Source organism: Phascolarctos cinereus, unplaced genomic scaffold (assembly GCF_003287225.1).
Source record: "Phascolarctos cinereus isolate Bilbo 61053 unplaced genomic scaffold, phaCin_HiC Scaffold_5;HRSCAF=322, whole genome shotgun sequence".
Taxonomy (NCBI): domain Eukaryota; kingdom Metazoa; phylum Chordata; class Mammalia; order Diprotodontia; family Phascolarctidae; genus Phascolarctos; species Phascolarctos cinereus.
In genome coordinates, this window is record NW_027555958.1 from 215,233,492 (window position 1) to 215,260,134 (window position 26,643).

The 26,643-nt window shown below is 37.3% G+C and overlaps 1 protein-coding gene across 10 annotated transcripts in view; it reads right to left on the minus strand.

The window, feature by feature from the left end:
* MLIP (muscular LMNA interacting protein) overlaps window positions 1–26,643 on the minus strand; it is a 416,101-nt gene that overhangs the window by 29,896 nt on the left and 359,562 nt on the right. For all 10 annotated transcript variants that reach the window (XM_078155316.1, XM_078155318.1, XM_078155317.1 and 7 more), the window contains one exon: window positions 6,432–6,485. In XM_078155316.1, coding sequence (XP_078011442.1) covers window positions 6,432–6,485 — 54 coding nt within the window. Of the gene's footprint in view, window positions 1–6,431; window positions 6,486–26,643 lie in introns of those variants that run through there.

Below are 26,643 nucleotides of genomic sequence, written 5' to 3' on the forward strand. Positions count from 1 at the left end.
AAGAAAACCAACATTAATGCTCAGGTGTTTAAACCTAAGAGATATGCATCATGGCACAGAAGAGAGCAGGCCTTGGAATCAGAGAGGCCTGGGCTTTGACACATACTGGCTGCATGATTTTGGGCGAGTCATTTAACCTCTAAGTGTCTCCTGACAACTCTCTGAGAACTTACATGTCAAAGCAAGTGCTGACACACATGGTAGTAGGCATTCCATTACTAGGAGTGGTGGGGAGAAGTCTTTATTAATGAATTCATAAGATCAAATGGAAACTTTCCTCTCCCATCCACCCACCTAACTGAACATGGAATTGATGGTGGGTACTCTGCCAAAATGCAACTCAAATTAACTTAAGGTAAATTATAACTTCAGTTTTGGGGTTTGGTTTTTCATCTTTGTTTTGGTTTTTTGGTGGAGGGGCAAGCCTGAGAAATTGCTCTGTGAGAAATAACAAGCCTGGCAACTGGGAGCTTCTTTGTCTAATAAATTGTTCTTCTGAAGTGGGTGCCAAGTTCAATTGTTTCTATGATAATGAAAGAATATAAATGCCATCAGCAATTTGTCAAAATTTAAGCAACCTTAAGAAAAATCCTAGATGCCCCATTTGAGTTATAGCTCTGAAACTTAATGTTACTAAAACTTAGAAACAGAAGTCTCTGCTCTGGGACAATTCATCATGTGTTCAGAGGTCAATGTCAATCGGAGTAATAGTAACCAAACATCTCTGTAAGAGAAAGCACTTGGTTTTAGCACTATAGCATTAGAAATGGGATGCACTGCAGAGAAAGCTATACATGAAGAATTAGAATGTGCAAGGGTGGGTGTGATGGAGCCTGGTCTAATTGCCTCTACCCTGAGACTCGATGGTTGAATCTTCAGGGTGAGCATTTACACCTCAAAAATCAGCAAATGCTACATATCAGGGATTGATTTATTGTTTTGCTGATTGTCTAGACTGCATTCGGAGTTTTCTTGACAAAGACACCAGAGTGATGTGATACTGGAGTGGTTTGCCATTTCCTTCTCCAGGTAATTTTACAGATGAGGAAACTGAGGCACACAGCATTAAGTGAGTTGACCAGGGTCACACAAGTAGTCAGTGTCTGAGGCCAGATTTGAACTCAGGTCCCCCTGGTTCCACTGGCAGCACTTTATCCACTGTGCAACCAGCTGCCCTAAATAGAATGTTTTCAGGTATGATTTTGAATTATTTTTTTGCTATTGCTGTTGTTTAGTCCTCTCAGTAATGTCCAAATCTTTGTGACCCCATTTAGGGTTTTCTTGGAAAAGATATTGGAATAATTTGCCATTTCCTTCTCCAGCTCATTTTACAGATGACAGACTGAGGCAAATAGGGCTAAGTGACTTGCTCAGGGTCACACAGGTAGTAAGTGTCTGAGCCAGATTTGAACTTAGGAAGATGAGTCTTCCTGATTCCAGGGCTGGCACTCTATCCACTGAGCCACCTATCTGCTCAAGCAACAAAGAGCAGCCCACAAAAATAGTCATGGAAGCCACAAGACACTCCAGAGAGAGAGGAATCCTCATATTTGGAGAGGTTAGGGGGGACTGGGAATTTCTTTGGGAAATTCTAAATCTTTGGGAAAGAGCTGTTCATCAGAGGTCTTTTTTTGTTATCTGAGAGTACTGTTAGATTTTTTTGCACTGTTTCTCCAATTCTTTCAATAAAGCTTAATTCTTATAATCTTCTTTCTTATTATGAGCCACGTGCTTACAAGGGGAGTTAGTTTCTGTGGATTTTATGGAAGGAGTTAGTGATATTTTCCCCAGATTTTGTGAATGGGAATGTATGAGCCAAACAATGTGAGACAATTTCCCAAACGGTACCCTGGCTTTCCCTGGGGCTATAGATTCTGATCTACATGTTATGCCCATAAAATGTGGGGAGGAGAAATCAGATGATTTCTAATATCCCTTCCTGATCTAATTTCTACCAGTCTGTGACATAGGTCAACTCATTTACTTTTCTTCGCTTAGCTCTACTTCCTCACTTGGCAATCACATACAGTGAAATTGCAAATTCGTCTTATAAGGTTAGAAATCCATGACTGAATTCTAAAACTCAAACAAAATAGCATAATATAATTTTGATCTCATTAGCTATTCAACTACAGTCTCTTTGTTGTTCAACTTATTTTTAACAGTCTTGAAGGTTTTCTAAATCCAAGACAAAAGAAGATCTAAACACAAAACTGATGTTGGAGGAAATGAATAGTGCTATAGGGAATCCAAGAAGCAGCATGGCATGGTACATAGGCCAGCCTCAAAATCACGGAGATCTTGATTAAGTGTTACCTCTAAAACACATTGGCTATGTTGTACAAGTTATTTCACCTTTCGACACCCCCAAACAGTTCTCTAAAATTACGGCTTGCAAAGCTAGTGCATTGGTAAAATGACTTTCCTCACTCAGAGTTCCCTACACTAATAAAACATGGAACTGGATCAAAATAAAAAGAAGAATAGGGGGAGGGGAGGTTGGAGAAGGAATAAATAGTCCAGAGGTGCCAAAAGTTTTAAAAAGAAACCTTTCCATTACACAAATGCAACCCTGACCTAATGAGTGAATCTAGATTATGAAATACTTTATTATGGACCTTTTTTTTTCTTTTCATCCCATCTGATCATGCTGAGCAGTAAATATTACTGTAGAGTTTATGGGCAGACAATAAAAGGCAAAAATAGCTCCAAGAATTGTTGAGTCCTCCAATAGAAATGACAAATAATTCCAGCTAAAGTTGTGGGCACTCAAACAATATTCCTGAGTTTCTCTACTTGAAAATCATCTAGTCCCAAGGAGTTGGTCTTAATTAGATGTGACTAATGACTGATCTTCAGAAAGATGAATATAGATATAGGAAATAGCTAAAACCTGTGATGGGATCCACGTTGGTAAAAAAAAAAAACTATTACTTTGGCCAACACCACAGATGGGCAAAATAATTATGTCATTGTCATGCCAGATCATGGGCAATATGTCCAAACAGCTTTCAATGTTAGTGGCCAACTATTGGACAATATGCTTTACCAAATTCAGAAAGAATCTGTGTTATCATCAACATGAGGAAGTTTTAACATGGGAACTTTTCCCATTAAAATAGATTTTTGCCCATCTATGACAGTAGCTAAGTCCCTAGGGAGTCTCCTAAAGTACATGGAGTTTAAATGACTTTTCCAGGGAAACATAACTAGTAAGTGTCAGGTTCAGGATTTGAACCTAGATTTTCCTAACTCCAAGCCATTCTGTACACTATGCCATGGTCCTCTACACAGTATCCAATGAAGTACTAAATAATAACATAATTTTAGAAACTTAGGGTTTTTTATGTATGAAGTATTTTTGCCCATATTCCTTTTGCTAGATACCAATGGAACCCCATGTGTGGGGAAAAAAAATTTAGTTGCTCAAACCATAACTTAGGAAATCATAATCCTGAATGTGCCCTTTGATTTCTACATGCAACAAACTCTCTAACATTAATTCAATACTTTAAAATTAATGTTGTACCTTAACTGAAACTGAATGGGGTGTGTTTCCTATGTCTTCATTACTTAAATAGCTCTAACTGCAGAGGACAATATTTTTATTGTTCTGCAATGTTTCTTTGGTAATATTTTCTGTTTGTTTCTGAAAGTGAGTAGTGGATATGACTGACTTTCTCAGCGTGAGGAATGAAGGAGCTAGAGTTGTATAATAAATAGAATCATTACATTCAACCAGAGTCAACTCTATTTTAAATGAATGCTTTTTTTGAAAACAGAGAAGAGAAACTTGAGGAATTAGAAAATGAAAAGTCATATCACCTTGCAATCCACTCATATGTAATCACAACATCAGACAAATGGAGGTGGGCACCTGATTTGATTTTTCTCTCCTTTTTTTCACATCTACAGGGTTGGGCACCCACTGGTGGTGGGCCAGATAGATGGCTGTCTTTTAAGAATGCATGAGAAGCTCATACAACAGTTGCAATGCCAAATTAAGGTAGTATGTTATGATCTGTTTGTAATGGGCTTATTAAAGGAAAAGCTTGAGCATCAATCATTCCAGCTCTAAAAATGGAATTTCATTATAAGACGGATGTTTTACCTTTACTGAAATTTGATGTGTAAATAAATAACAAGGAAGGGGCTTAGGGAGAATGTAAGTGTAAATATTACAATCTGGCTAAATACCACCAAGAGTTATTCAAGGCTATTATAGGACTCACAACTTTGCTGAAATAATGGAGAAATCAAATATAATACATCGAGAACATTCTACATTCTCCAATTCACTGTTCAATTATCTTTTCCCTTTGCAATGATACTTCCTTGTCTGCCACACATTTTAAAGGTCAAAATATAGGTTGTTTTGTGGTAGTCTTCATTTTTCCCAGATTAGGAGTTATCCTGGTAGTTGCCTGCCTGATCTCCCCACATCCCCAGTTTTCAGTTGCTCTATGTGACCCTGTGTTTCTGTGACAGAAAAGAACAAATTTCTGTCATGCCCATTTTAGCAGAGGGAACCCTAAAGTGCCCACTGGTTTTACTAACTGGCTGCTTTTAATCTTATTCAGATAACCCAGGCATTTAATCAGCCTTTACTTTGCTTCAACTGTATATCTGAGTTCATCGTTACATAACAAGACGTAGACTTCTAAGGGACCTCTGAATTCATCTAGTCCATCTCTCATTTTATAGATGAAGAAGCTGACTCATGGAAAGGTTAAATGACTTTCTTGGAATCAGAGAATAGTAAGAGGCAGAACTCAAACTTATGCCCAAATCCTCTGTTTTCAAATCCAATGCTATTTCCTTTGTACCACAGTCATGTGTGGGTCCTGAGAGAGGAAGGGTTGGGTGAGATTTGTTTCCTTAAAATAAGCAGGGAGAAATAAGGATATCACCAGGATAGTCTGATTTGAGGAAGACTAAGAAGGAGGCACAAATGAACAAGTGAGAATGAAAAGACAGGTCCTTTGGGGTTTTGTACGCCAACCTCATGTATAATTTCTTTGCTCTCCCCTTCTACCCCAAAATTCTGTTTTATTGGGAGAATGTCTTAATGAATAAATAAGCATAGGTGAGCATACACATAGGCATGCTTGCACATTCATAAACAAATATGTAAACACACACACACACACACACACACACACACACACACACACACACCCCTCTATGGAGAGAACAACTTGAAAATGTTCCTTTTATTGGGAACCTTTATTTTTCCCCTGTTGGAGCTCTTTATCTGCCCTACTGACCATGAGTAGTCTATTTAGGGTGTATCAAAGCAGGTCATTTGGTCACCAACTTGGCCATTTGGTGGTAAAATGGAAAGAGCACTAGTTCTGGAATCAGGGGATCTGGGTTTAAATCCTTTCTCCAGAATTGAATTCAGAACTGGAAGAGACTTTTGAGGACATTGATTCCAACCACCTCATTTTGCAGATAAATAAGACACTGGGATGTTAAATGACTTTCCCAGGATCACATAACCTCTAAGCATCTGAGGTGGGATTTCATCTGAAGTTTCCTTCCTGACTTTGTGCCCAGAGTACTATACACTGCACGACACTGCCCCTCCTGCTCTTTTGTGTGACTTTGGGTAAGTTATTGGGCTTCCATTTTCCTCATCTATTAAATAAGAGAGGTGAACTAAATGTTCTTTTGAGGTCCTTTACAGATCTAGGTCTAAGATCCTATAATACTTTCATGTTATTAAGTCAACCACACAAAAACTGTTTCATTTTAACCTTAGAGTTTTCTCCCTGGTTCCACTTTGCATTTGCTGCTGTGTCTGATTTCAACTCACAGAAAAAAAGATGCCCCTCCCATCAGTTCTAAACTCACAATCATGTTGTCAGCTCAAGTCTTGATTGACTCCACCTCCCTCATTCTCCTCTCCCCTCTGATTGGAGGGCTAGAGGGTGAGTATCAAACTCCTCCCAATGCCTTCCCTTATAGAGGGCAGAAACTGGACTCTCAGATCATTCTACCTTGCATCTCCTGCCTTGCCTGGTTTCAAATCCAAGAACAAGGTGCCCTGTGCCAGGTTCCCCTTGGTGCCTTCCTTACCCAGCCCCCAGCCCTCAGCCCTGGACCCCCCACTTCTCTGCCCTTGTTTTTCTGCCTCCTTTTGTGTATTTTCCCCCCCTTTAAATTATAAGCTCATTGAAGGCAGAGACTCTTTTTTTTATTTGAATCACCAGTGCTTACCACAATGCTTGGTATGTTATGGGTGCTTAAAAAATGTTTATTGGATTGGATTGATATTTGGCAATCAAAAGATCTTTTAAAGATGTAGCTCAAGAAGCTAGAGCACAATCATGCTTTATGAAGTGACAGTGGTGGTTCACTTCTATAAACTTATATCAAAATGAACCACATCCCCAGTTCTGCTTGCAATGTATCTTACCCACACATACCTCTTTAAAACCAAGGGCTTCATTTTCAGGAATAGTTACTATTGGATGACTTGGCTTCACAGGAAAGATGATCAGGATGTTGTAAAATATGGAAAGAAAAAAATATGTCAATGAAACATTAATAAACAGTTAATGATTGGGAAATGTTTTCATTATTCACAACATATTTCATCAAGCTGATCTACTAGTTTTGAACTGACATTCCCAAGTGAGGGTCCAACTTAACATGCAAACAACATCTATGATAATAATTTCCTTAAAGGCAATGACTGTTTTACTCATCTCTGTAATAAATCCTTTTTAGATTAGATTGGATTGAGTTCCATATGTTCCTTAGTATGTTTTTTCACATAATATGTCTTCAGAAAATACTTTTGAAGATTGAATGAATGAAAAATATATAATTTTTTTTTCAGAATAAACTGCCAAAATTCACAGAAGTCAAAAAATGAATAGCAATCAAGGAAACATCATGCTTCAACCCACTCACATGGTGTAATTGCTAAGCATTTAGTAAAGTGAAAGGAAATAGAGAAAAATCAGCATCCCAGCAGATAGTTCATTCCTCAAAAATTAAATATTTTCCATGAGATAAAAAGAAATGCATTATTGGACAAAATAATGAGATTCAATTGCAGTGACTATAAACATTGAATTCTTCCTATATCTTCTTTTTGAGGACCGATGTAGTCTATTAAGAGGCTTATCAAAAAAATGATGAATTTCTTTTTTTGGGGGGGAAGCATTCATAAGCCAGAAAAACACCCAAATCAACCTTCAGTCCTTTTGACTTTCAGTCAAAAAGGCTGCAAACAACATTTTTGCTTTAGTAATAATAGTAATGGAAAAAGGGAAAAAGGGTGCTAAGCAAAGCACAGTTCTTTTACTATCTATAAATGTTTGGCCAACTGCCAGTCCTTAACATGGTATATTTATTATCGAAAAGTTGACATACTATAGCAGAAAATGAACCACATGTGCATTGACTTTCTTGCTGCAAATTAACCTAGAATACTTAAATTGAAACTCTGTGATAGAATGTCTTATGAATTCTCCTCAGAGAAATAAAGAAGAGTTGATTTCCTCTTACACAGCCTGCAACAAGAAACATTATTTTGTAGGGTGATGAGTTATCTTGTCTTGCAATACTCATAATAATCATAAGGAAACAGAACACTGGAGAAAAAAATACAGAGTCAATGGCAACACTATCTTACTAGTCACTCAGATTTGATCCCTCAGCACTGTTTGAATAATCCCTCTCTTTTACCTCCTCACATCATGTTCAATCATATGTCAGATTTTGTCCCCTTGACATCTCTGTGTTATATTTTCTTCTCTTCAGTCATACTTCTTCTATCCTTGTTTTAGCCATTCATCACATTTTACCTAAATTATTATAATAGCTTGTTGTTTTTTTTTACTTTCTAGATGTAAGTTTATTTTTCAATTAACAAAAATCTTTTTTTCTCTTCCTCCCAAACCCCACTGAGAATAAAAGGAAAATAAACACTTTGCAATAAATATACATAGTCAAGCAAAGCAAATTCCTGCATTGGCCATTTCCAAAAATTAGGTGTCATTCTGTGCACTATCATTTGTGCTTTGGGATTATAGTACGTAGGTCAATACAATATTGATAGAGTTTTTATGTCTTTCAAAGTTGTTTCTCTTTACAATGTGGTAACTATTATATAAATTATTCTCCTGTATCTACTAATTTCACTCTGTACCAGTTCATACAAATCTTCCTAGGTTTCTCTGAAACCAGCTCTTTCTTCATTTTTTGCAGCTCAATAGTTTCCATTACATTCATATACCATGATTAGTTCAAAAAACTCCCAATTGATGGGTACCATCTAATTTCTAATTCTTTGCTTTCCATAAAAAAAAGTTATACACACACACACACACACACACTCACACACACACACGTGTGTGCACAGTTGTATATATATATATGTGTGTATATATATGTACATATACATATTTGCAGATGAATCATTTTTCTCTTTTTTGATGTCTTTGTGTACACCATTTATTGATTTTTGTGAATAGTTATAAATTATTTTCAAAATGGCTAGACAAATTTACAATTCTACCAATAGTGTATTAGTATGTATAACCCCTCCAACATATGAAATGATCCTCTTTTATCAATTTTATCAATCTGATAGGTACAGAGTAGAACATCAAAGTTACTTTAATTTGATTATCCCTAATTATTAGTGATTTATAGCATTTTTTAATATTCTGTTCATAACTTAGACTTTTCCTTAGAAAATTGCATGTTCATATTCTTTGGCCATTTATAAATTCAGGAATGGCTCCTGTTCTCATAAATTTGAATCATTTCCTTATATATCTTAGAAATAAGAATCTTATCAGAAAGATTCACTGCAAATATTTTCTCTAATTACTTGCACTGATTTTATTTCTGTAAAAATATTTTTATAATAAAAATATTGTCTATCTTATCTATGTGATCCCCTCTATCTTTTATGTGGTCGTGAACTCTTCCCCTATCCATAGATCCAAAAAACAATTTCTTCCTTGCCCCTCTAATTTGTTTCTGATGTCATCATTTGTCCCTAAGACATAGATTCATTTGGAGCTTATCTTGCTATATATGATGTGAGGTGAAAGTTTGTACCTAATTTCTGCCAGACTTATTCCCAGTTTTCCCAGAAGTTTTTGTCAAGTAGTAAATTATTTTTCTAGTAACTGGGGTCTTTAGCATTGTCAAGCAATAGGCCATTATGTTCATTACCTTTTATACATTCTCTTCCATTGATCAGATTTTCTATTTCTTAAACAGTACCAAATCATTTAAGTAATTACTGCTTTCAAGCCTATTTTAGTAATTGCTACTGCTCAGTCTCCTTCATTTTCACTTTTTTGTGTGTGTGTTAATTCCCTTGATGTTCTTGAGCTATTGCTCCTCCAGATGAATTTTGTTATTTTTCTAGCTCTACAAAGTAGTCCTTTGGTATTTGGACTGGTATGGCATGCAATGAGTAAATAAATAATGTATGCAGTATTTTCATTTTTACTATATTGGCTGTGCCTACTCATAAGAAATTCATATTTCTCCAGTTATTTAAGTCACAATAGTCTTTTAATTGGCCTTGCTGCTTCCAGTCTCTGACCTCTCTAATCCATTCTTTTCACAACTGCCAAAATAATTTTACTTAAGTACATATCTGACCTTTTTATTCTCCTATTAGAAACCCTTCAGTGGTTCTTCATTGTCTCTAGGATAAAATACAATCTTCTTAGTCTTACATTAAAGCTGCTTCACAATCAAACTCTAAGTACCTTTGTTTACCACCATTGTTTTCATTTTACTGCCCTTCATACTGAAGATAAATACTAAGAGAGGTGCAAAATAGGTGGATATAGTCTCAGTCAAGCTTTTTAATGGTGCCATAGAAGACACACTGGAAAGAAACAAATAGCAAAGTTTGCACAAAAGAAGCACTTAACATTTTTTGCCCATCAATCTATCATTCATATAGTCTATGTTCTAAACTACCGTACTATTAGCTATTCTCTAAACTTGATGTGACATCTCCTGCTTCCACGCAACTATCCAGGCAATAATTTATGCTCAGAATATACTCCTTCCTAATCTGTTTTTTTAGAATTGTTATTTTCCTTCAGTACTGAGATCAGTAGTCAAGTTTTCTGTATAGTCATTACTGTTCTCCTTATTTGAAAGTATCTTCTTCCTTAAATATGTCTAGAGCACTTTAACTCAACTATCTACTTTACCAGTATCATAATCAAACTTTATCTTACATTTTTACCTATCTATGTTTATATCTCACTGCTCCATTAGTAGGATGTAATTTCCTCAAGGATAGAAATTGTCGTTTTTACCTTTGTATTTCCAGCATCTAGGACAGTGCTTTTCACATTGTAGGTGCTTTACAAATGTCTGTATATGGTTATAGATTAAATTGAAAAGAGTAAAACAAAATAGAAATTAAATAGAACAGAGCTACTATTTCTATATTCTATTCAGTACAGCAGAATCACATTTGTACTCCAATTTCTTCATATTTAATGTGCTATATGATAAATTGGTGGCAACTAGAAAAACATAATATCTGCTATACTCTCCCAGAAGTTCAGAAGAACAACTGGACTTGAACAAATATATACAAAATAAATTCATGCTGGAGGGAACAAATTTGTTTGCCAATGTGTGGGACAGGTATTTATTTCTTCCACATAAAAGAAATGTTTTTACATGAACTACAAGTTCACATAAAAAAATTTAAACAAGTGATAGTAATAACTTCTGTTATAGTTTCCCAGGGAGTTTATAATTATGCCTTTTTTAAACTTTGTGAGACTGCTGAATAGGCATTTTTACATTTCATTTCTGCTCTCCACTGTCCTCATTTCAGTAGAAGTTTTCTGACAAACAAGCCAGAACTTGGGTTCATCCTTATGTTGTTGGTCATTTGTTCCAAGAATATTAAGGTAGTTGCCAAAAACTTTTGTCCTTGTTTCCAGTCAGCTCCATCCAAAGGACTCATGATCTCCAAACCATTTGAAGACACAAGGTCACCTCCAGGCCTTGAGCTAGAGTGCTTGGGACTGATTCTTGTTTACCTATGTAGGTTTCTCTTGATTTTTGTGGTTTTATTTAAATAATTACTTTTCAGCTCTGGTCTTTTTTATCAGCAATATTTGAAAGTCCTCTATTTCATCAAAGGTTCATCCCCCCACCCAATAGGAATGTACTCATTTTGCAAGGTAAGTTATTCTTGGTGTTAAACCTACATCTTTGGTCTTTTGAAATATATTTTTAGATTCTGTCTCATTTTTAATGAAACTGCCAAGTCACATTTCACACTGAATGCAATTCCTGACATTGTAAACTGCTCATTTCTAAGAATTTATAAAGCTTTTTCTTTGATTTGAGTGCTTGGGATTTTGGCTTTGAGGCTTTTCCTTCTTGGGATTCCTTTCAAGAGACCGTCAGGAAGCAGAGCCAAGATGGTGGACAAAAGGCAGCTACTCACCTGAGCATTCACCCAAAACCCTCAGAAAACCTGTAAATAATGCCATAAAACACTTCCTAGAGTGGCTGGACCCACAAAAGAATGGGGTGAAATAATTTTCCAGCCAAAGATGGTTGACAGGTAGAAGGTTGGCAGGAAAGGTCTGTTGCCTGGGTAAGAGTGGAGCATAGGGGCAACTTGGTGGCACAGTGGATAAAGCACCAGCCCTGAAATCAGGAGAACCTGAGTTCAAATCTAGCCTCAGACCAAACACTAGACACTTATTAGCTGTGTGACCCTGGGCAAGTCACTTCATCCCAATTGCCTAAAAAAAGTTAAAAAGAATGGAGCACAGTCCAGTGTAACTGGGCCCCAGAAAACCAGGAGCAGACCTTGGGAGCAAACTGAGTCAGTTCAATCAGGAGATTACGGTGGGCTCTTTTACTAATACTGGGGACAGAATCTATTGCTTTGTCCATACTCGGATCTGAATCAGAGTCCTGGGTGGTAGCCCCAAATGGCACCTCCAGGGTGATGAGGAGCACTACCACACTCCAGCTTGCAGCTGAGTGGAGCAGGGTGCCCTCATCTCAGTTCAAGGCAGAAAAGAATGCTTGTGGTCACTCACAAAGCAGAGCACAAGACAGGAGAGGAGTAAACACCTCTCCTTAGATCATACTACCTTGGAAGAATTGAAAACTTACAGGTCACTTGAAATATCTCTGAAAAGAGCTGCACAAAACCCCTGAAGCTTGGGACAGTGTGCCCATCATCATGGAAACAGAGTCTCACTTTAACAAGGAGTTAAAAGTCAAGAAAATGAGCAAACAGAAAAAAATTAGACCATAGAAAGTTACCATGGTGACAAGGAAGATCAAAACACACACTCAGAAGACAATAACATCAAAGCTCCTACATACAAAGTCTCCAAGAAAAATATGAATTGGTCTCAGGCCATGGAAGAGCTCAAAAAGGATTTTGAAAATCAAGCAAGAGAAGGAGAGGAAAAATTGGGAACAGAAATGACAGTGATGCAAGAAAATCATAAAAAAGCAAGTCAACAATTTGGTAAAAGAGTCACAAAAATTACTGAAGAAAATAATACCTTAAAAAACAGACTAGGCCAAATGGTAAAAGAGGTACAAAAAGCCAATGAAGAGAAGAATGTTTCAAAAAGCAGAACTGGCCAAATAGAAAAAGAGTCAGAAAAAGGCACTAAAGAAAAAAACAAATCCTTAAAAAGTAGAATTGGCCAAATGGAAAAGGAGGCACAAAATCTCACTGAAGAAAACAATACCTTTAAAATTAAAATTGAGCAAAGGGAAGTTAATGACTTTATGAGAAATTTGAAAAAGAAAAAACCAATAAAACCCAACCAAAACAATGAAAAAGTAGAAGATAGTATGCCATATCTTACTGGAAAAACAACTGACCTGGAAAAGAGATCCAGGAGAGATAATTTAAAAATTATTGGGCTATCTGAAAGGCATGATGAAAAAAAGAGCCATCTTTCATCTTTCAAGAAATTATCAAGGAAAACTGCCCTGAGGTCCTAGAACCAAAGGGTAAAGCAGAAATTGAAAGAATCTACCAATCACCTTCTGAAAGAGACCCCAAAATGTAAATTCCCAAGAATATTATAGTCAAATTCCAGAGCTCCCAGGTCAAGGAGAAAATATTGAAAGCAGCCAAAAAGAAACAATTCAAGTATGGTGGAGTCACAATGAGGATAATACAAGATTTAGCAACTTCTACATTAAAGGATCAGAGGACTTGGAATATAATATTCCAGAGGGCAAAGGATCTAGGATTGCAACCAAGAATCACCTACCCAGCAAAACTGAATACACTTATTCGGGAGAAAATGAATATTTGATGAAAGAGAGGACTTTCAAACATTCTTGAATGAAAAGACCAGAGCTGAATAGAAAACTTAACTTTCAAATAGAAGACTCAAGGGGAGGCTCATAGGATTTTATTTTGAGTTGTCTGATGGATCATAATCCATTGATAATCAATAATCCACCATCTGAGAGAAATGTCACAAACTACTCAGAGAATGTGATACTGGTGGGAAGTCAGCATCAGGAAAAACTGAGAGAACAATTTTAGCCTCAGTCTAAGATGGGATCCTCCTGGCTCAGTTTCTCCATTACATTCTTTTCAAAAAGAATGTTACCAACCTGGCTATTTCTGAGTCTGGCTATCAGGGGATTTGATACTGCATGGTTGGAAAACTGAATTATCTGAATCCAAAGACGTTTTATTCTGTCATATCTGGGCCCTGTCAGATTTGTGTCTTCCAGACTACAGGCCATTCACTTACAGTTGGTAGCAAACAGCAGGTACCAGTCAATGTCTCCCCACTGTTCCCTGGATGCAGTTTGTGCTTGGTTCAAATCAACCTCCTCTTTGGGACCTCTTCAAGGCAGGGACAGTTCTACACTCCTGGCCAGCGGCAAGCAGTTTCAGAAGCCAAGACCTTCACCCCTTACCCCAAAATAATTTGGGTCCCATTTGTTTGAAAGGGGAATGATGGAATCTGGACCCCAAAAAGAAAAAACCCTGTACTTTCCCACATGGACAAATCTCTAGTGTTCTCCTGATTCCATAATCCCATTAATTGGCCTTTCATTGTGGCTTCACCCAATCTCCCAATTCTCTGTTACCCTTAACCTACACTTGCCCTCCATTGTCTTACCTCCCTAGGGCCCCAGGCCACTTCCCACCCTTAATCCTATCTAGACTTCATTGTCCCTTGGCCAAGTGGTCCAGGTCCCAGGCCTTCTGTTCACCTCAGCTTGCTGTCCACTTCCATCAAGATCTTCCTGAGACCCCTCCTCCAGTCACCTTAAACTATGTGGCCACTCCTAGATCCCTCCCACAGTCTTTCCCTGTATAAGGTCCATCTTGTGTCCATTAAAGTGCTCAGATTCTTAAAATCTAGCCAATAGTTCAGTAATGTTCAGATTCCTTAAGAGACTGGCCAATATGACATATGTTCTAATAAACCTTGTCTTTGGCTAAAAAATAAAAAAGACTCAAGAGAAGCATAAAATGCTAAACAGGAAAGGGAAATCATAGGGGACTTAAGGTTAAACTGTTTACATTCCAATTTGGGAAGACAATACTTGTAACTCACAAGAACTTTATCATTATTAGGTCAGTTAGAAGGATTATATATAGACAGAGGATATAGATGTGAGTTGAATATGGAGGGATGATATCTAAAAAAATAACATTAAAGCGTGAGAGAAGAATGCACTGGGAGTAAGAGAAAGGGAAAGGTAGAACAGGGTAAATTACCTGACATAAAAGAGGCAAGAAAAAGCTTTTACACAGAGAAGTGGGGGGAATGAAGGAAAGTGAGGGAGAGTGGGTGAACCTTATTCTTATTAGAATTTTTTTTTAGTGTGGCAATTGGGGTTAAGTGACTTGCCCAGAGTCACACAGCTCAGGCCAGATTTGAACTCAGGTCCTCCTGACTCCAGGGCTGGTGCTCTATCCACTGCGCCACCTAGGTGCCCCTATTCTCATTAGAATTGGCTCAAAAAGGGAATAACATACACAATTGGGTATAGAAATCTATCTCACCCTACAGGAAAGTAGAAAAGGAAAGGAATAAGAGAAGCAGAAAAGGGGTGGTGATAGAACGGAGGACAGATTAGGGAAGGCAGTAGTCAAAAGCAAAACACTTTTGATGACAGACAAGATGAAAGGAGAGAGAGAATAGAATAAACAAGGTGGGGGGATAAGATGGAGGAAAATTTCAGTTAGCAATATTAACTGGGAAGAAAATTCTGAAGCAAGTTTCTCAGATAAAGGCCTCCTTTCTCAAACATATAGAGAACTGAGTCAAATTTATAAAAATAAGAGCCATTTCCCAACTGATAAATGATCAAAAGATATAATCAGTTTTTAGATGGATTAAAGATATGTATAGCCATGTGAAAAAATGCTCTAACTCACTATTGATTAGAGAAATGCAAATCAAAACAATTCTGTGATATTACCTCATGCCTATTAGATTTGCCAATGGAACAAAAAAGGAAAATGACCAGTTTTGGAGGAAATGTGGGGAAAATAAGACATTAATGCACTTTTGGTGGAGTTGTGAACTGATTCAACCATTCTGTAGAGCAATTTGGAACTGTACTCAAAAGGCTATAAAACCCTATATACTCTTTGGCCTAGCAGTACCACTTTTAGGTCTGTATCCAAAAAGAGATTTAAAAAAAGGAAAAGGGCCTATGTGTACACAAATATTTATAGTAAACCTTTTCCAGTGGCAAAGAATTGGAAATATAGGAGATGCCCATAAACTGGAGAGTGGCTGAACCAATTGTGTTTTGTGATTGTGATGGAATACTATAAGAAATGCTGTAAGAAATGATGAGCAGGATGCTCTCAGAAAACCTTGAAAGACATGAACTGATAGAAAGTGAAATGCACTGTGTACAAAGTAACAACATAACTATTCTCAGCAATGCAATGATCCAAGACAACTCTGAAGGACTTGTGATAAAAAATGTTATCCATCTCCAGAGAAAGAACTGTTGACACATACTTTTAACTTTTTTTAAATTTTTCTTTAATTTTTTTCTGTTTTCTTTCACAGCATGACTAATATGGAAATATTTTATATGACTATACATGTATAATTTATATTGAATTGCTTGCCTTCTCAATGGGGGGGGGCAAAGAAGAGACTTTGGAACTCAAAGTTTTAAAAATGAACTTTAAAAACTGTTTTTAGGATAGACTTCCAGGAGTCAAGATGGCGGGTAAAGCAGTAAATTGCCATAACTCTCCCATACTCATCTCCAAACAATCATAAAATAATATCCCAAAACAAATTCTGGAATAGCAGAACTAGCAAAAAGCAGGGAGGAGGGAGGCAATCTTTGAGCCTAAAAAACTTAGAAGATCAGCAAGAAAGTTCTGTCTTACTGGGGTAAAGGAGAGTCCAGTCCAGGACAGGAAGTATTCTAGGAAGTCAGTAGTATGCCTTACCTTAGCAAACCAACAGAAGATTCTCAGCCCCATTGTGGCGGAGCAGGCTAATGCCAACAGCAGGAATCCCCACATGCGTCCAGTGGAATAAGCAAACTCTAGCCCTGAGAACCACATGTCCTTAAGCATAGCCTTAGGCAAAGAGGCAATCAAACTGTGCATACCCTTTGAAGTAGCAATACCACTACTAGGTCTGTATCAGAAAGAGATTATTAAAAAGCATGGGTACATGTACAAAAGTATTTATAGCAGCTCTTTTCATGGCAGCAAAACATTGGAAATTGAAGGGATGCCCATCAGTTGGGGAATGGTTGAACAAGATGTGCTATATAAATGCAATAAGAAATGATAGGGCGGAGACAAGATAGTGGAGTAAAAGCAGTGACTTGCTTGAGCTCTCCCCAAAAATTGCTCTAAACAAATTCTAGAGAAGCAGAACCCTCAAAAAGACAGAGCAAAACATTTCCAGCCCAAGACAACTTGATGGTTGATGGAAAAGTCCATTGTGCCTGGCTGGGAGAGGAACGCAGTTCAGAATGGACATGAACATGGGCAAGACCAGGCCTCAGTGAACCTGGAGCAGGCCTCAGAGGACTGAATCACGGGCAGCTGCGGCAGTTTCCTGACTTCTCAACCAATAAATGCCAAAGACAGCTTAGAAGGTCAGTAGGAAAAGTCTGTGACCACAGTGAAAGAGAAGCTCAGTCCTAGCCCCAGTCCCAGCACAGCCCCAGGGTAATGGCCTCTTCCTGAGCTCTCAGCCACAGACTGAGGGGGAATTGAGTGGCTGATCAAAGGGGATCATTTTGCTGGTGCTGAGGCAGGATTCCCTTGCTTTGGCCATGTTTGGATCTGGGTCACAGTTCTGGATGGAGATCCTGGGGCAAGAAGGAGCTCTGGTGTTGTGGAGTTTGAATTGGCTCACAGTTCCAAGGCAGAAAAGATTGCTTGTGGTCACTCATAGATTAGAACACAGGCCAGAAAAGGAGTAAACACCTCACCCCATTATCATACCACCTTGGAGGAACTGAAAATTTACAGTTCCCTAGAAGTATCTCTGAAAACAGCTGAACAAAACCCCCAAAACTTGGGACAGTACATTTTCCACACTGGAAGCTGATCCCTACCTTAACAAAGAGTTTATAAATCAAGTAATTGGCTAGTACCAATAGAGCAAACCACACAAAAAATGTCAGACCATATAATCATTTTTTGGTGACAAAGAAGATCAAAACATACAAACTGAAGAAGACAATAAAATCAAAGCTCGTACATCCAAAGCCTCCAAGAAAAAATATGAATCAGTCCCAGGCTATGGAAGAGCTCAAAAGGGATTTTGAGAAGCAAGTGAGAGAAATAGAGGAGAAACTGGGAAGAGAAATGAGAGTGATACAAGAAAATCATGAAAAACAAGTCAATAGCTTGCTAAAGGAGACCCAAAAAAATACTGAAGAAAGTAACACCATCAAGGATAGCTTAACTCAAATGGCAAAAGAAGTCCAAAACCTCAATGAGGAGAAGAATGCCTTAAAAAGCAGAATGGGCCAAATGGAAAAGGAAGTCTAAAAGCTCACTGAAGAAAACACTTCCTTAAAAATTAGAATGGAGCAAATGGAAGCTAGTGACTTTATGAGAAATCAAGATATTATAAAACAAATTCAAAAGAATGAAAAAATAGAAGACAATGTGAAAACAACTGACCTGGACAATAGATCCAGGAGAGAGAATTTAAAAATTATTGAACTATCTGAAAGCCATGATGAAAAAAAAACAGCCTAGACATCATCTTTCAAGAAATTGCTAAGGAAAACTGTCCTGATATTCTAGAACCAGAGGGTAAAATAGAAATTGAAAGAATCCACTGATCACCTCCTGAAAGAGATGCCCAAAGGAAAACTCCTAGAAATATTGTAGCCAAATTTAAGAGTTCCCAGGTCAAGGAGAAAATATTGCCAGCAGCCAGAAAGAAACAAATTCAACTATTATGGAAACACAATCAGAATAAGACAAGATTTAGCAGCTTCTACATTTTTTTTTTTGCTTTTAGGCAGTTGGGGTTAAGTGACTTGCCCAGGGTCACACAGCTAGTAAGTGTCAAGTGTTTGGTCTGAGGCTGGAATTGAACTCAGGTCCTCCTGACTTCAGGGCCGGTGCTCTATCCACTGTGCCACCTAGCTGACCCTAGCAGCTTCTACATTAAGGGAGCAGAGGGCTTAGAATATGATATTCTATAGGACAAAGGAGATAGGATTACAGCCAAGAAACACCTACCCAGCAAACCTGAATACAATGCTTCAGGGGAAAAAATGGGCATTTAATGAAATAGAAGACTTTCAAGCATTCTTAATGAAAAGACCAGAGAGCAATAGAAAATTCAGCTTTCAGATACAAGACTCAAGAGAAGCATGAAGATGTAAACAGGAAAGAGAAATCCTAAGAGACTTATTAAGGTTGAACTACTTCCATTCCTGCATGGAAAGATGGTATTTGTAACTCTGTCAGTATTAGGGTAGTTGGAGGGAAATATTATATGTATGTATGTATGTATGTATGTATGTATGTATGTATGTATGTATAGATAGATAGATGGATAGATAGATAGATAGATAGATAATAGATAGATAGATAGATAGATGGCACAGGGTGAGCTGAAGATGAAGGGGTGATATCCGGAGAATAAAATTAAGAGGTAAGAGAGAATTATACTAGGAGAAAGAGAAAGGGAGAGGTAGAATGGGGTAAATTATCTCACATAAAACAGGCAAGAAAAAGCTTTTACAGTGGAGGGGAAATGGGGGAAGGTGAAAGTGAATGAGTGAATCTTATTCTCATCAGATTTGGCTTAAGGAGGGAATAACATACACACTCAATTGGGTATGGAAATCTATTTTACCCTACAGGAAAACAGGGGGAAGGGGATAAGAGAGCAGGGGGATGATAGAGGTGAGGGCAGATTGGGGAAGAGGGTAATCAGAAGCAAATACTTCTAAAGAGGGCCAGGGTCAAAAGAGAGAATAGAATAAATGAGAGGCAGGATAGGATGAAGGGAAATATATAATTAGTTCTTCACAACATGACTACTATGGAAGTGTTTCGCATAACTATACATGTATACCCTGTATTGAATTACTTGCCTTCTCATTGAGAGTGGGTGGGGAAGGAGGAAGGGAGAAACTTTGGGACTCAAATTTTAAAAACAAATGTTAAAAATTGTTTTCACATGCAACTGGGAAATAAGATATATGGGTAATGGGGTATAGAAATCTATCCTGCCCTACAGGAAAATAGAAGGGGATGGGGATAAGAGAAGGTGACAGGAGATAGAAAGGAAAGCAGATTAGGGGAAGGGGTATTCAGAATGCATGCCATCTTGGGGTGAGGGGAGGTACGAGATGGGGAGAAAATTTGAAACTCAAAATCTTGTGGTAGTGAATGTTGAAAACAAAAAGAAATTAATTAATTAGAAAAAAATGATGAACAGGCAGATTTCAGAAAACCTGATGGAGTATGACGAATGCAGATTGAAGCAAAATTTTTTCACTTAATTTATTCTTTTCATGCTTTTTTTCCCCTTTTGATTTGTTTCTTCTTTCACAACTGTGACTAATATGAAAATATGTTCTACATGATCACACATGTATAACCTATATCAAATTGCCTACTATTTTCATAAAGGGAATGATGGGGGGGGGAAGAGGGAGAAAAACTTGGAACTTGAAATTTTGTAAAAATGAATGCTAAAGTTTTCTTCACATGTAATTTAGAAAAGAATAAAATACTATTTAAAATTGTTTTTACATGTAATTGGAGAAAAATAAAATAATAATTTTTTAAAAAGAGATCATCAGTAGATTACTTCTATCTTTACTTTGCCCTTTGGTTTTAATGTATCTGGGCAGTATTCATTTGTGATTTCTTGAAACTGAGAGTTCATCTTTTTTTTTTTTAAATCATGGCTTTAAATCAGGGAATCCAATGATTCTTAAGTGATCTCTCCTTGATCTGTTTTTCAGATCCGTTATGAAGTACCTTACATCTTATTCTCTTTTAAATAATTTGTTGAAAAGTTCTTGTTGTCTCATGGTGTCATTCATTTCTGTTTGGCCTAGTCTAGTTTTTAGGGAGTCTGTTACTTGGGGAAGGTTTACTTCCTTCTTTTCTAAGTTATTCTTCTTTCAATTATTTCAAGATTTTTTAAAAAATCTCTTCCTTTATTACTTTTAGGTGTTCAGATGGAACTTGTGGAAAATCCATTTTTTCCCTCTGAGTCTGTATTTACACTTACAGTTACTTCCTTCTTCTTTGGGGGATCTCTAAATCTGTAATAACTGTGGATGTCAACGTGTTCTTTGTTTTATCTATCTCTCCAGCTTTGTTTTCTGAACTCGGGTATTGTATGAGAGCCAGACTCCTCTCTGTCTTGTGTTTCTGGGTGAGGGGTAGGGTGTTCATCCTTGAGGGGTCTTGTCCTGGGTCCCTTGGCTTCCTATAGTGACCTGAACTTTCTAGGGTTAGGATCTTTGCAGTTCAGAATGCTGGATCTTCCATAGCTGTTATGACATTACAAGACAAAATGACAGAGACCTCAGAGTTCCTGATTCCTGGAGTGCCTTAGTCTGGGTATGGTAGCATTGAACTGGATTCTGTTTACTACTGCTCCCTGAAGCTTTCAAGGTTCTCACCCTGGGGCTTTTTCAGGTTGCCCCTGGCTCTTAAAACTTCCAGACTGTTGTTCTTTATTCACTTCAGTCATGTATGACTCTTTATGACCCCTTTTTGGAGTTTTCTTGGCAGAGTAGTTTGCCATTTCCTTCTCCAGCTCATTTTACAGATGACAAAACTGACGTAAAAAGGGTTAAGTGACTTGCTCAAAGTCACATAGCTAACTAAATGTCTGAAGCCACATTTGAATTCAGGTCTTCCTGAACTCTAGGAACTGGAACTCTATCCATTGTGCCATCTTGCTGTCCCACCTCCAGACACAGAGTACTGAATTCTACATGCTCCATCCCTAGTCTATCTAAAAGGCTACTGGAATGGGTGTAGTGCCCTTTCCTGGGCTTCTATAACTTTTTGTGCAGTTTTGGGTGGGTAGAAGTCACATATTTTAGTTTTTCTTAAGATTTCTTGATGATTATTCAATCTGGCATGAACTTCAGGGTTTTGGTAGAATATATGAGAACTTAGTAGTCTGTTTTCCATTCAGACAGCTATCTTGACCAGAAATCCTCTTCCTCTGAACAAGACAAAACAATCTTAAAAGTGTAAAGGGACAATTTTTCAAGATAGCACAGAAACAGGAAGATTCAAAAAGAATGGGAAAGCTCAAAGGCAGAATTTTTATTTTAAAAAAACAGGAAGATTTTAGCAGCTACTGATTTTGCCAATTTTTAAATTTTTTACAAAAACTGTAAGAATGGTCTCTGCAACCAAAGGAATCTCTGATTGAAACAGGAGAAAGAAATGATAAATCTTTTATAAATTATTTTTATAGCAAACCACATTACTCTAATCACGAAACTGACTAATAAATGGAGAAACTGCAAAATCTCACTGTACCTATTATCTGTCAAAAAAAGAAAGAAGCATTTGATTTCATTGAACAAATGAAAGTCTTAGAGTACTACTTGGATAAATTTCTCACAGCCACGTATCAAAACTCTAAGACTGTAAGACAGATGCATCCCAAGAGATTGCTTTGTTCAAAAATCTGCAGCTTCAGTGAATAGTGACAGATAAAACAGGAAGATATTTGTTTAAGTAAGGTTTTTGTCATGGCAGATATCACATGCAGAACTCAAACAAGGGGGAAAAACATCTCTACTAATGAAGAGGCCTTACCAATACTTCTCTCTGTAAATGGCATTGTACTAATTGGACCAAGCCCTAGAACATCACAAAGTACTTCCTTAACAAAATTCCTAGTCATTCAAAATAAAATGGCTTAGCTATCAACTCTTAGGAAAAGAAAGCCATTGACACTCGGAAGAAGTGAAGTAAACCAAAAAAAAAAAATCACATACATATACATATATATGTATGTATACGTACATACATATATGTATATATTACAAAAATCCAAATTATAATATGAAGTCCTACAGATAACCCATTGATGAGTAGATGACTATTCTTATGTAAGATGTACTATTGCTTTTCAATGCAAGTGGCCCTGATGATGATGACGGTGATGATGATGACATCTGACAGTTATAGTATGTGTCCTTTTGCAAAGCACTTTATAAATGTCTTACTTGATCCTTATAGCAACCTAGGAAGGAAAGCGCTTGTTATCCCCATTTTACAGAAAAGGAAACTGAGGCAGACAGGTTAAATTACTTGCCCAGGGTCACAAACATAATAATGTGTCTGGATTTGAATTCAGATTTTCTGACTCTAGATCCACCACTCGATCTATTGTACTATCAAACTGATTTATAATAAGAGAAAATTACACTGGAATGAATTTGGGAATTTGTACAATGCTTTCAATGCTGTCAGGTGCTAACTGCCTCTGAGTCTCATCTTTTAATGCCAATGTACTCTCAGCAATCCTTTGTCATAATAACTAGGAACCATAATTTCAGAAAATTCAAATGTGCATGTGATCCAGAGGAAACTATGATGTGTTTATAAGCAGTTGCAAATTTCCAACAATGATTTGCATGAGAGAAATAAGAAAAGGTAATAAGGACATGCATGAGCAGAAAAAGGAACTGGGGCACTCATATACCAAGATTAAGGGACGGAAGATGGACAACCTGAGTACTATGCAATATAGTCACAACCTATCAAAAGAAACATAGAAGTGACTTGAGATAATTGACTGGATGTTCTTTGAAGAATTTCTGGAAGGATCTATATAAGTATCACACAAGGTGAGAAAGTAATTTGTTTAAGCACACAAAAAATGAGATCCCCTTTCCATTGAAATGAATAGGTAACCTAGCACAGTAACCTCAAAATCAGAATACTTTGTATTCTGACATTGACTTTTTGCATGTGGCAGCTAGGTGGTACAGTAGATAGAGCACTTGGCATGGAGTTGGGAAGATTCGTCTTCTTGAGTTCAAATCTGGCCTCTGACACTTACTAACTGTGTGATCCTGGGCAACTCACATAACTATATTTGCCTCAGTTCCCTCATCTGTAAAATGAGTTGGTAAAGAAATGGCAAACTGCTCCATTGTCTTCTCTAAGAAAATCCCAAATGGGGTCGTAAAGTGCCAGACACAATTGAAAAGTGACTGAATGACATCATTAACAACAAGAAGTTGTATAACCCTACGCAAGTCACAGAACCTCTCCCTGCCTCGGGTCCCTCATCTGAAAAATGGAAATAATAGCATCCACTACCCAGGCTTGTTTAAATGATCAAATGAGATAATACTTGTAAAATGCTTTGCAAAATTTAAAGTACTATATATTTCCTCACTTGCAAAATGGAAATAATAATACCTGGGCTGCCAGCCTTACAGAGTTGTTAGAAGAAAAAGGCTTTACAAACCTTAAAGTGCCTCATAAATGCAAACAATTATTTTAAGAGCTAGGGATGATTTATCACAGTGTATTTCCAAGAAGTAATGACCTAAGAGATATTCTCTGCTCATTTGGGAATTTCTATTACCATACTAGCCTTCTGAGAACTCTATATGGATTTAGACCTGAGGAGAAAGTCCATGAGTCAACAAGAAAAGAGGTCAGCAAAATGTAGTCAGGGGTCCTGGAGATTACAGTTGGAATGGTATGTGAAAATCATACTTACGAAAATATTTCAAGCTGTTATTAAATTTTATTTTAAAAGATTCAACACAGTTCTGATATAGTTGACTTTTAGAATTTTCAAAGAAATAGTATAAATATTTTCCCCTTAATGTTAATTCCCATTCCACCTCTTTCCTCACCTTCACCTTCTACTTTAATATTAATGAAATGGACAATGGCCAGTTCTTCTCACAATGGGAGACATTAGGATATAGAAGAAAGAAAATTGGTTTTAAGAATCAGACCTCAGTTTAGTCTTCACTTTGTCATTTGCTAATTTAGGGAAGTCATAAACTCTTTGTGCCTCAGTTTCTACATATATAAAATGGGGATAATAATATTTGTCTTCCTTATAAGATTGTTGGGAGAGTTAAATGAAATAATTATAGACAGCATACAGTACTGGAAAAGCACTAGATTTTTAATTTGTTATCCTGAGTCCACATGCAGGGCTGACCTCAGTAAATCATTTAACCTCTCTGTGCCCCAGTTGGTGACAGATAAAAAAAGGGAGATATATGTTTAGGTAGTGAGATGGTCATATTCTATGGCCAGAGATGAAGATCTCTTTCTGTTTCAAATCTATAATCAACTTAAGCAAAAGTACTTTCTAAACTGTAAAAGGCTATCTCTATGTAAGGTCTCTGTATGGTACAAGTGTATTTAGCAAATAGTTTTGACCCTGGGGAAACGTGGCCAGGATATAGACACTTTACAGAGGTTTGAGAAGTTCCCTTTTGACCAGTTCTTTAGGGCAATGCTCTGATGTAGCTAGCTTTCAAGGGTGAACTTTGCTTGTATTTAAAGTTACAGCCCTGGGATGTCTTTACTAAGGCCCAGAGCTGGAGCACTTACTGTCTGAGAAATCATTATTCCTCAGTCTGCCTCAGGCCACAACTTTAAATGGAAACATCCTCTACCCAAACTATCATCTGGGAATTTAAATATCATGTCAGAAAGTGGCTAGAAGTGCTTGGCCCCACCACCACCACCATCAGGTGGGGCTATCAGGTGGAAGCTGCTCCTGCATAAAAGCTGGTCCCATTGGTGGAGCTTTAGGGCTATAGAATCCCCTTAAACATTATAGCTCACCTAAAGAGGCACTTAGGTGGCACAGTTGGTACAGCACTGAGCCTGGAGTGAGGAAGACCTAAATTCAAAAATGACTTCCAATATTTACTAGCTGCATGATCCTGGCAAGTTGCTTAACATCTTACTGCCTCAGTTTCCTCAAGTATAAAATGAGGATAATAATAGCACCTACCTTACAAGGTTGTTATGAAGATCAAAAGAAATAATACTTGTAAAAGTGATTAAGCATGGCACCTGGCACATAGTAAGTACTTAATAATTGCTTATTCTTCTCCCCTTCCCTACCTCCCAGTGTCTCTGGGGTGATGACTAACTCATCCATTATTGGAAGTCCTTGGCCCTAACTCTTGTTCCCTGGATCTCCCTCAATGGGCATTTGGACTCATCCCACCCTTCCCCTTCTGTGCAGTTTCCTTTTATGATGTGCCCTTCATAAAAAGACACCCCTGTTTAACCAGATATTGTCCTTTGAGCCACTGTGAATTATGGCTAGAGTTCTAAGTCTTGGATCCAAATTCATCAGAAAACCATGGTGTCCTAGTCATCTGTACAGCTGGAAATGAATATGATGAGCCAGTGGGCCACATCTAATACAGGAGTTCTTAGTCTTTTTATGTGTCATAGACTCCTATGGCAGACTGGTCAAACTCACGGACCTCTTCTCAAAATAATGTTTTAAATGCATAAAATAAAATGTGCAGAAAGATGAGGAAACTAATTTTATTAAAATGCAATTATCAAAATATTTTTGAAAATTTAAAAATGCATAAACCCCCTGAAGTCTATCCACGGTGAGAATCCCTCATCTAATGAGTAATCATCAGTTACTTGGGCCATTAGGAACTTAGGCTAAGTAACTGTTTTAATGAATTAATACAGTTTGTACAATGTCAAATTTCTCTTTCCTATTTTTCCTATCTCTTATGAGATCTTAAGAGAGTTTTCCTGATTTCTAAAGGTAATATAAATACCCTATTTAAAGATTCAAGTGAGTTCAGAACAGGTATTTAGTGACTTTGAAATATGTAAATTGATAACCCTAGCTCCTTTCAAAGCTCAGTTCAAGTGGCATTTCCTAAATGATCTTCTAATTGCTAATGCTTCCTCCTCCTCCCCAAATTACCTTGTATTTACTTTTATATAGTTTGTATATTCTTGTGTACTGTGATAGGAAATAAGCTTCTGGAGGCCAGATATTTTGTCTTTGTATCTCTAGAATGTAGCAATGTGGTTGGCTTGTTAATTGACTGATTGCATTCAATTTATTTTTGCTAAAGGCATAGCTTCAATTTAAATCCACTTAATTTTAATCGACAATTTAAAAACTA